The sequence below is a fragment of the Toxorhynchites rutilus genome, chromosome 2 (assembly GCF_029784135.1).
Source record: "Toxorhynchites rutilus septentrionalis strain SRP chromosome 2, ASM2978413v1, whole genome shotgun sequence".
Taxonomy (NCBI): Eukaryota; Metazoa; Arthropoda; class Insecta; order Diptera; family Culicidae; genus Toxorhynchites; species Toxorhynchites rutilus.
In genome coordinates, this window is record NC_073745.1 from 146,183,258 (window position 1) to 146,192,559 (window position 9,302).

Sequence of the window (9,302 nt, forward strand, 5' to 3'; positions counted from 1 at the left end):
TGTCTCACGAGCGCTCCACAATCTCGCGTCATCTGGCCAATTTGCGCCGTTTCTATCTGTTTTCATTAGCCACAAAAACAGGCGCTATATCGCGGCAAGTTACTCGCGCTATACGCGTCTCAATTTGCGCCTGGCCTTACGGAGCAAATTTATGTCAGTCGCTCATTGGCTTATTTCGAAAAATTTTGTAAACAAAGTTGATTCTTTCAATGTTGCCAATAAAAGTAAGTAGCATTTGATTTGTATTGAATTAAGTAATAATGAATTTAATGAATATTACGATATTTAGTGTAAAGGAAGGGCTCCCGTAGCCGAGTGGTTAGCGTCCCACACTATCATGCCGGGGGTTCGGGTCCGATTCCCGTTCTGGGCGGGGGATTTTTCGTCAAATAAATTTCTTCCGACTTGCACTGTAGTCACGTGTATTCTAGAACTTGCCTCTCCAGAGTACATTTCAAGGCGTGTTATTTGGCATAAAAATCTCAACCAAGTACTACTAATAAAAATGACGCAAGTAATGCAATGCTACGTTGAGGAGGCAAAAGTTCCACTGGAACGTAAGTGCCATCCAAGAAGTTTCAAGGAAATGTGAAGGAATGATATACAAGTTTATGTATGTGTATGTGTATGTGTTTTTACACAAACATCAATGGTCCAGGAGATGCATTAATCAGAAGAAATTCGAAGAAGATTAAGATTATATTAGGTTGTCAAAAAAGTCCTGCGGTATTTCCGCGAGGTGTCGTTGTAAGCGCGTAGTTCTAGTTGTATCCATTGTATCGAGTCATACTATAGCTTGTTGGAAAGGTATTTTTGCGCGCTATAATATAGTCCTTTGTGTGGTATGCGCTTACTGCATAAGTAGTGTTACTGCAACTTAATGGTCAAAGCATATGTTACACTGCTTTCAATCGACAAGCTGTAGTCGACTGCGTCAGCGACAACCCGTTTTGTCGAGCACAGAGCATGCCGCCATCACTCTGCCTCTTTCACACGGTCGACGACGATAAGGTAAGACGTGCTTCTCAATGACTGACGATACGTTTGTTGGTTGATTCCGGGCTATGGCGTGGAATTCCACATCCTTGACAGTGTTTTGTTTGGTTAATTCGTTCGTGAGTTATAGTGTCGCAAATATGGAGTAAAATAAAGAGAAAATCCGACATATTTTACAGTACTACTATGACAAAGGCAAAAATGCATCTCAAGCTGCCAATAAAATTTGTGCAGTTTATGGACCCGATACAGTTTCCATTTCCACCGCACAACGATGGTTTCAACGTTTTCGTTCTGGTGTAGAGGTCGTCGAAGATGCGCCACGCTCCGGAAGGCCTGTCGTCGAAAATTGCGACAAAATCGCTGAATTAGCCGAGAAAGACCGGCATAGTAGCAGCCGTAGCATCGGCCAAGAGCTGGGGATAAGTCATCAAACCGTTATTAACCATTTGAAGAAGCTTGGATTCACAAATAAGCTCGATGTATGGGTGCCACACACGTTGACGCAAAAAAAAACATCTTTGACCGTATCGACGCATGTGAATCGCTGCTGAATCGCAACAAAATCGACCCGTTTCTGAAGCGGATGGTGACTGGCGATGAAAAGTGGGTCACTTACGACAACGTGAAGCGCAAACGGTCATGGTCGAAGCCCGCTGAAGCGGCTCAGACAGTGACCAAGCCCTCATTAACGGCCAGGAAGGTTCTGCTGTGTGTTTGGTGGGATTGTCAAGGAATAATCTATTATGAGCTGTTTCCCTATGACCAAACGCTCAATTCGGACCTGTACTGCCAACAACTGGACCGCTTGAAGGTAGCACTCATGAAGAAGAGGCCTTCTTTGATAAACAGAGGCCGCATTGTCTTCCATCAGGACAACGCCAGGCCACACACTTCTTTGGTGACGCGCCAGAAGCTCCGGGAGCTCGGATGGCAGGTTCTTTTGCATCCGCCGTATAGTCCGGACCTTGTACCAAGTGACTACCACCTGTTTTTGTCCATGGCGAACGAGATAGGTAGTCAGAAGTTAGCCACAAAAGAGGCCTGTGGAAATTGGCTATCCGAGTTTTTTGCCAATAAGGAAGCGAGCTTCTATAACAGGGTTATTATGAAGTTGGCATCTCGTTGGGAACAAGTCATCGAACAAAACGGCGCATATTTGACTTAAAACAGATGATTGTAACTAATTTTATGAACAAATGAAAATTCAAAAAAAATACCGCAGGACTTTTTTGACAGCCTAATATTCAAGAGACCAACTGAATGTATAAGTTTTAAGATTGTTTTTTTATGTTTTCTGTATTCATGTTTAATTTTAAGAAGGCTAACGGGCTTACAGCCTGTAGTCCAAAATAAACAAATCTATGTAAGTGGAAATAAGTATTTAGAGCTCGACAGATATTTTCTAGACAAAAATGTAAGGGCTTGTATCTAGGACACGACCGCATATTTTCGACGTAGAACTACGCAATTATATTATGCAATCCATTTAGAATGCATCGAATTTTTTGTAATAGATTATGTTCTTCGTTACAAATAAATTTGATGAACGTCTTTTTACGTTCGATATGATGCCTCGGACTACCAAAATATGTGAACAGAAGAATTGCCAAACGATCATTGTATTTTACATTTCCCTCTGAAACTATTTCAAATCCCATGTTTACGTAGTTCTCGAACCGCGAAAGTTCATTCACCTCTAGTATCTAAAACGACGATTTTTCCAGACTTCTCAGTTTAAAAGTACGTTTTAGGGAAATATATTTGGATTGGATTTAAACTCTGTGTTAGGCAAACACGTTTCAGTCGAAACAAAAATGCTCCCGACTTGCATGTATTTGCAATGCCGATTTCCCCAGGCACCTTGGTTCTGAAGTCTGTTAGGGGAACACATTTCAGTCGGAACAAAAATATCCCCGACCTGCATGAATTTGTAATACCAATTCCCCCAGACATCTTAATTCTGAAGTCTGTGTTAGGGAAACACATTTCAGTCGGAGAAAAAATACCCCCCGACCTGCATGAATTTGCCAATTTCCCCAAGCAACTTGATTCTGAAGTCTGTGTCAGGGAAACACATTTCAGTCGGAACAAAAATACCCCCCGACCTGCATGAATTTGCCAATTTCCCCAAGCAACTTGATTCTGAAGTCTGTGTCAGGGAAACGCATTTCAATCGGAATAAAAATGCCCCCGACTTACATGAATTTGCAATGCCGATTTTCTTCAGGCACCTTGGTTTTGAAATTTCTGTTAGGGAACACATTTCGCTGGGAACAAAAACTCCCCCTACTTTCATGTGTTTGTGATGCCGATTTGCCCCAAGGCTGCTTAGTTTTGATGGCAGTGTTGGGAAACCGTAAATCGGGCCAATCGAAACGAGGCAGTTATGTCGTTTAGATAACGCTTAACATTTTACAGTTATTCAATTGTTTATCTAATGAAAAATAACATTTTATTAATTGCAATAACCGCGTAGAAATATTCCCTATCAATTGATGAAAACATCTTCCCGATCCAGTAAGGAATGTTCGAGTTATAAGCATTCGGAATCTTTCATTTTTTCCTGCATGTTCTGTGTTTATGTTTTCATTTTACCCCCCATGTATTCCGGTTAGACGTAGTCACACGTCAAAAATACCCCCGACTTGCATGTATTTGCAAAGCGGAATCCTCCAGGCATATTCATTTTGAATTCCGTGTTAGGGAAACACAGTGGGAAAAAAATACCCCCGACTTGCATGTTATGACGAAGCAGATTCCCTCAGGCACATTGATTTTGAAGTCCGTGTTAGGGAAACACAGCTCAGTGGGTACAAAACACCCCCGACTTGCATGTATATTTTCAAAGCGGCATCTTTCCGATCTGTTAAGAAATGTTCGAGTTATGAGCAAATCGAAATACGGGTAGGGTTAGCACAGAAATCGGCAGAACAAATGTATGGAAAAAAAGGAAGTTCTTCCAGTTTTCATGAATTTAAACCATTTAGAGATTAGCGAATTGTAATGTATAGCATATCAAACAAATCTTAGAGAATTTTCGATTCGAATGGTAAGCAAATCATGAGAATTCGTTCACAGTGAAAACAGTTATAAACGTTAACTTTATTTCATAAAAACGTGACCTGTTTTCTGATTTGGTTCTGATTTCCTGAAAGACGTAGTTCTACGTAAAAACCCGTTGTTACATATAATAGAGCGCTCATTTTCATGTTATCAAAAATAGGGTGACCAAAATTGTCGATGAAATGAAAAGTATAACTTTCTTATCTTTATAGATAGCGGCTGGAGACAAGCTCCCAAAATCTCTGGCACCGATCTATAACAAAGCAGTACGGACTGTCTCCGGTCTCCTGCCATCAACACCAGCTGCCTCTGTCTGCGCCGAAATTGGAGAACCTCCTTTCGATCTGATCATAGACTCGGTGATCGTAGCCAGGACTGCCAGTTTCTTGTCGAAAACCAGCGGTAGAGGGGAGACCCACCTGACCCTTAGCAACACGATCCTGCAGCGGGTGGCGCACGCCAACCTCCCCCCAGTGGCAAAACAATCCTGGTTTGGTGCGAACGACTGGAGGTTCCCAACTGTTCTCGTTGAGAACGGTATTAGGGACAACTTTCGAGCCGGGGCGAACTCGATCGGTCTGCTAGAATATTTCAAGGCCATCATAGTCGAAAAATACCGTCTCCACGAGATCAGATACTCGGACGGCTCAAAAGGACCATCGGGAGTTGGATTTGGAGTAAGCGATAATAATAATAGTCTGATTTCCAGCAAGAAACTCGCGGACATCTGCCAGGTCTTCTCGGCCGAAGTGGCCGGCATATTCGAGGCAACTACAACTTCATCTTCCAAGCCGTTGTTGGTCGTCTCCGACTCGGCAAACGCCATTGATGCCATCGGTGCGACCAGGTCCAAACATCCATGGGTACAGGCCATCAGGAAGAACATATTGGTCGACACTGTGCTCATGTGGGTCCCCGGACACAACGGCATCGCAGGGAATGAAGCAGCCGACCGGTTTGCCGGAATCGGTCACACCAGACTGTTATTCACTCGGGATGTGCCGCTTGACGATGTGAAGTTGTGGATCACCAACTCTTTCCGCACCTTTTGGACCTAAAGGTGGTTTGCAGAGAGGGGGCAGTTCCTCAGAAAAGTCAAGGGCACGATTGTCACGGAATGAGAGAACAACGATGTTAAATGTTAAAGGAATGAGAGAACAACGAATCCTGTCCAGATTGAGGACCGGTCTCTGCTCGGTCTCACACGGATTTAATAGAGGACCCTTCCATCTACTCTGCGACCTCTGCCAAATCCACAACTCCGTCGAGCACTTCTTGTGTGGTTGCCCGAAATTCGATGATCTGCGTAACCTGCATGGAATCAGCGGGAGTGTAAGAGACATCTTGAAGGACGATCCAGCAAGAGTAGCAGCGCTTGTCTGCTACCTAAAAGATGCCGAACTATTTTTTAAGATCTAGCGTCTGTACAATGGATCAGTCAAGAAGATCCTTGTTCCTTCCCCTCCACGATGAAGGGGAATAAGAACACGTCGGCATCTTCAACGGCACGGCTTCCTCTCCACTGGCCTGGAGCCATGGTCCGAGGACATCCATGCCATCTGGTCCAACAAGCAAACAGCAAGTTTTTTGTTAAGTCATATCTCGCAAAAGGATTTATATGTGTTTAATTTTTACGTCCAATTTTTATGTGATAATTTTATGTGCAATCTGTTCCCAACGAAACCTTGCGGCAATGCCGCCGATAAAGAGGCGAACCAGCCCAGGAGGCTGAAAACCTTTCAAATAAAGAATGAAAAAAAAAAATTATAGATAGCGGTAAACATGGTTCGACCATGTTATAGTCCCAGTTATTTGAGATATATTTGTAGAACACATTTTTTTTCTATCTTTTGAAATAACTGATATAGCGCCTTTTTCTAAGTTGCGTTAGGGTCACCATGAAAAAAACTGCTCTAACTTTTATATTTCAAATTCTACACACAAACTGTCTTCGAAAGACTTTTAAAACTTACTAATACAAAATTTTGCGATGCAGAACTTGTCAATAGCTCAACTTTACTCAAAGTTATTGATATTTCTTCCCAAAAAATACGCTCCCTGCAATTGTCTCAAATAAATGGAACTACAATATTGTCGAACCATGTTTACCTCTATCTATAAAGATAAGAAAGTTATATTTTTATTTCATCGACAATTTTGGTTACCCTATTTTTGATAACATAAATGAGCGCTCTATTATATGTAACAACTTTGTCGAAAATAGTTTTTGTCTAGAAAATAACTGTCGAGCTACAAATGCTAATTTCCAGTTGAATGCACCTTCTGGACCTTTGTGCAATAAAATAAAGTGAACCGCAAAACATCGATGAGATTTGACCATTTTTCGTGTATGTGTAGTATGAATGAGAATGGAAATACTGCCTCGTGGTGAATGATACAGCTATGTTTATTCGAATATTGTACGGTGAAGTAAATTTATTCAAACTGTACTTCCCAGTATCAAATCAATACTATTCTATCTATAAGGTTATCATCCGTAACATAAAGTTTCCATAAATAGCTTCTGGTGTAATATCCGTCAAACTGATTCGTGCAACTAGCTTTTCGCTTCATCAGCTTTCTATTCCATCAATTTAGAACCCACCCAAACCAAGTGGCTTTCTGCCAGGCCATTGTTCCTTGGCGTATTTCTTCTTTTTAGGTTCATCTGATGCCTCTTGTTTGTCGACAATTTTTACTGAAATTCAAATATAAAATCGTATGAAGAATTCATCATTTCTTTGAAATATGGAGTTACCAGTCTTAGGAGCAACACTGTTGTAAACCGGTGGTGGCAACATAGCAGTGCTAGCTGTGATAGGATTAACATCCGGTGCAGGATTTGGCAAAATAATGCCCAATTTTGTAGTTAGCCCACTTGGAGTAGTGTCCATATCAAAGCTGAATCCATGACCACCAGCAGCGTTATTCCGACAGTCGACAGACTGGTCATCGATTCCGTGGTACAAACTGGGTACTAAATTATGCGGATGCTGCATCGATTTGCTTGAGGATGATGTTGAGAGACCTACATGAAAAAAACAAAATTTGTGAACCATTTACTTGTTATTTATTTAATTACCCATGGTATTGATATCAAGTTTCGTCCGTTTAGCAGCAACCGGAACGACAGTGGATTGAATAAGATTCCGGAAACGTCCTATGCTTGGATCGATGTCTTCAGGGTTGATGACGATTTCATCCTCGTTGAATTGAACCCCTTTACGTTTGCGCTTGTTTTTCATGTTCTTGCGGACAATTGAACAGTGACCATAAAGCTTAAAATGGTACATTCACAGTATAAATACCTTTTTAAACGTACTGGTCTCATCAGTAATTGCCAGCATCGAAATGCGCCGATTGTGAGCGGTATTATACTCCGTTAAATTCTGAAAGGAAAAGCCAACAAATTGGATGTTTGTGCACTGTTCCAAAGGTACTCACATCAAGTTCCGTCTGGCTCTCGGGTAATCCCAAATATGTTCCATCGCTAGTGTCCATCATGGGGATATCCTCCATTATATTGGACCTAGAGCCAACCGTCGGTCGTTCTCTCAGCATGTAATGCCTTGTGGAGGCTCCAAAGTGAAACGAGGAATTTATCAGTAGTTGTGTCGGCTTATGGGCTTCCAATCGTACCGATCCAATATAGGTACCATGTGTTGATCCCAAGTCTACCAGATAAGCTATGTTTAGATGTTTGTGATAAACAAATGCAGCATGCACACGGGAGCAAGACGCGTGATCAATACAGAAATCATTCATCTGAGGATTGCGTCCGAACAGGTAGCATTTCTTCTCGTCAATCATGAATTTTTGAATTAACTTGTCATCTTTCATTACATCCAAATGCAGACCGGTAGGTGGTTTACCAGCCCTAGATGGAAAATAAAAAAATGGTTAGCAGTTGTAGTTGCATATTAGCTTTAAGACAGACCATGAAGGAATATCGTAGTGATTGGACATTTCTGCTTGTTGTGGTTTGGAAAATTTTGTTTTCAAACAATAGTAAATTCAACTACATTATTTGATTACAGAAGCCGAGTCGCAAATTCAAGTGATTAAAATAATAATAATTGGGATACGCTAAAATGATCTATTTTGCTTTAATCAAAATATGACGTCTGAAATAAAAATAAATTGGCCTTCACAATGGTGCGTTGATACTCTCAGCACCAGATTATATATTTTCTACTGGAACTTTACACTCAGAAAAGTAATTACCAAAATGAAATTATTAAATACCGTAATTACGTAAATTAATAAATATCAATAATACAGTAATACCGAGCTGGCTCATACGGAGCCAATGAAATGTTTTTTTTCAAGTGCATTTTGCTTGAAATTCAGACACCCCACTCTCCCTCCGTGGACAAGCGTAGACATTTCTTATACCCGTCACCTTTTGTCCACGTGGATATTCCTGATTTCTTTTGGAAAAAAATACAAGAAAATAATTGAATTGCGTTTGAATTTTATTTCATTTCTATTTTCTATTTTCTGTTGTTGTTCAAAAACGAGAAAATTGCTTCCGTACCATCATGACTGGCGTAGGACTACTTTAAGATATTTTTTGTATGTTGAATTGAATATTTTTGAATATTTAGATGTGATGACGTTCAGAGAATGAAGTATTCACGGGTCGAGATTATGTTACTTGTAATGTTTTATGGGTATGTCTTGCTTTACCATATACCAGGGATAGACATACAGCTGTACTAGCATTGTACGTGTACAGCGTTGTGCAGATATCATCATACCAGTGTTTGGATTTCGATCAAAATCAAATGATACACAATGTGTCATGCAAGTAAACTCTCACGAACATATAACCAAATATGAGAGGATCATTCAGATACTTGTATGAATGTCAGCAATCACTTTTGTAACATTTAGTGATTAAACTAAGAGAGGAACGAAGACTGTTGTTTGCATATTCGAGTTGTATCAAACATGGCACACTATTTTCGAAGCCTGCATACAAGGTTGAACCGCATATATCGTCTCATTTTACTATAGCGAAACCCACTGCACAGACAAGTGTAAAGCAATAAATGATACAAGAAAAATTACGTCATCATTACGTCACCATTTGCGGAGAGCAGCGATTGGGAAAAGAGATAAAACGCGAGAGTTTTTGCTTCTCACTGGAGCGGTGTTGCTAGTAAAACTATGCGGTCTATATGAATATACACATTTCAAGGGATAGCGGTGACGGCGCCAGTGGTTGTATGGTTAGC

General features: G+C 40.8%; 1 protein-coding gene across 1 annotated transcript; it reads right to left on the reverse strand.

Moving 5' to 3' along the window:
- Nucleotides 1-6,448: 6,448 nt before the first annotated feature.
- Nucleotides 6,449-8,179, reverse strand: LOC129768556 (nuclear inhibitor of protein phosphatase 1). The gene is made up of 6 exons (XM_055770284.1): nucleotides 8,000-8,179; nucleotides 7,507-7,939; nucleotides 7,371-7,451; nucleotides 7,145-7,310; nucleotides 6,821-7,090; nucleotides 6,449-6,760 (listed from the first exon to the last, which is right to left on the reverse strand). Exons 1-6 carry the CDS (start codon nucleotides 8,026-8,028, stop codon nucleotides 6,657-6,659), a joined length of 1,083 nt encoding a protein of 360 aa, XP_055626259.1. The 5' UTR covers nucleotides 8,029-8,179; the 3' UTR covers nucleotides 6,449-6,656.
- Nucleotides 8,180-9,302: the final 1,123 nt, after the last annotated feature.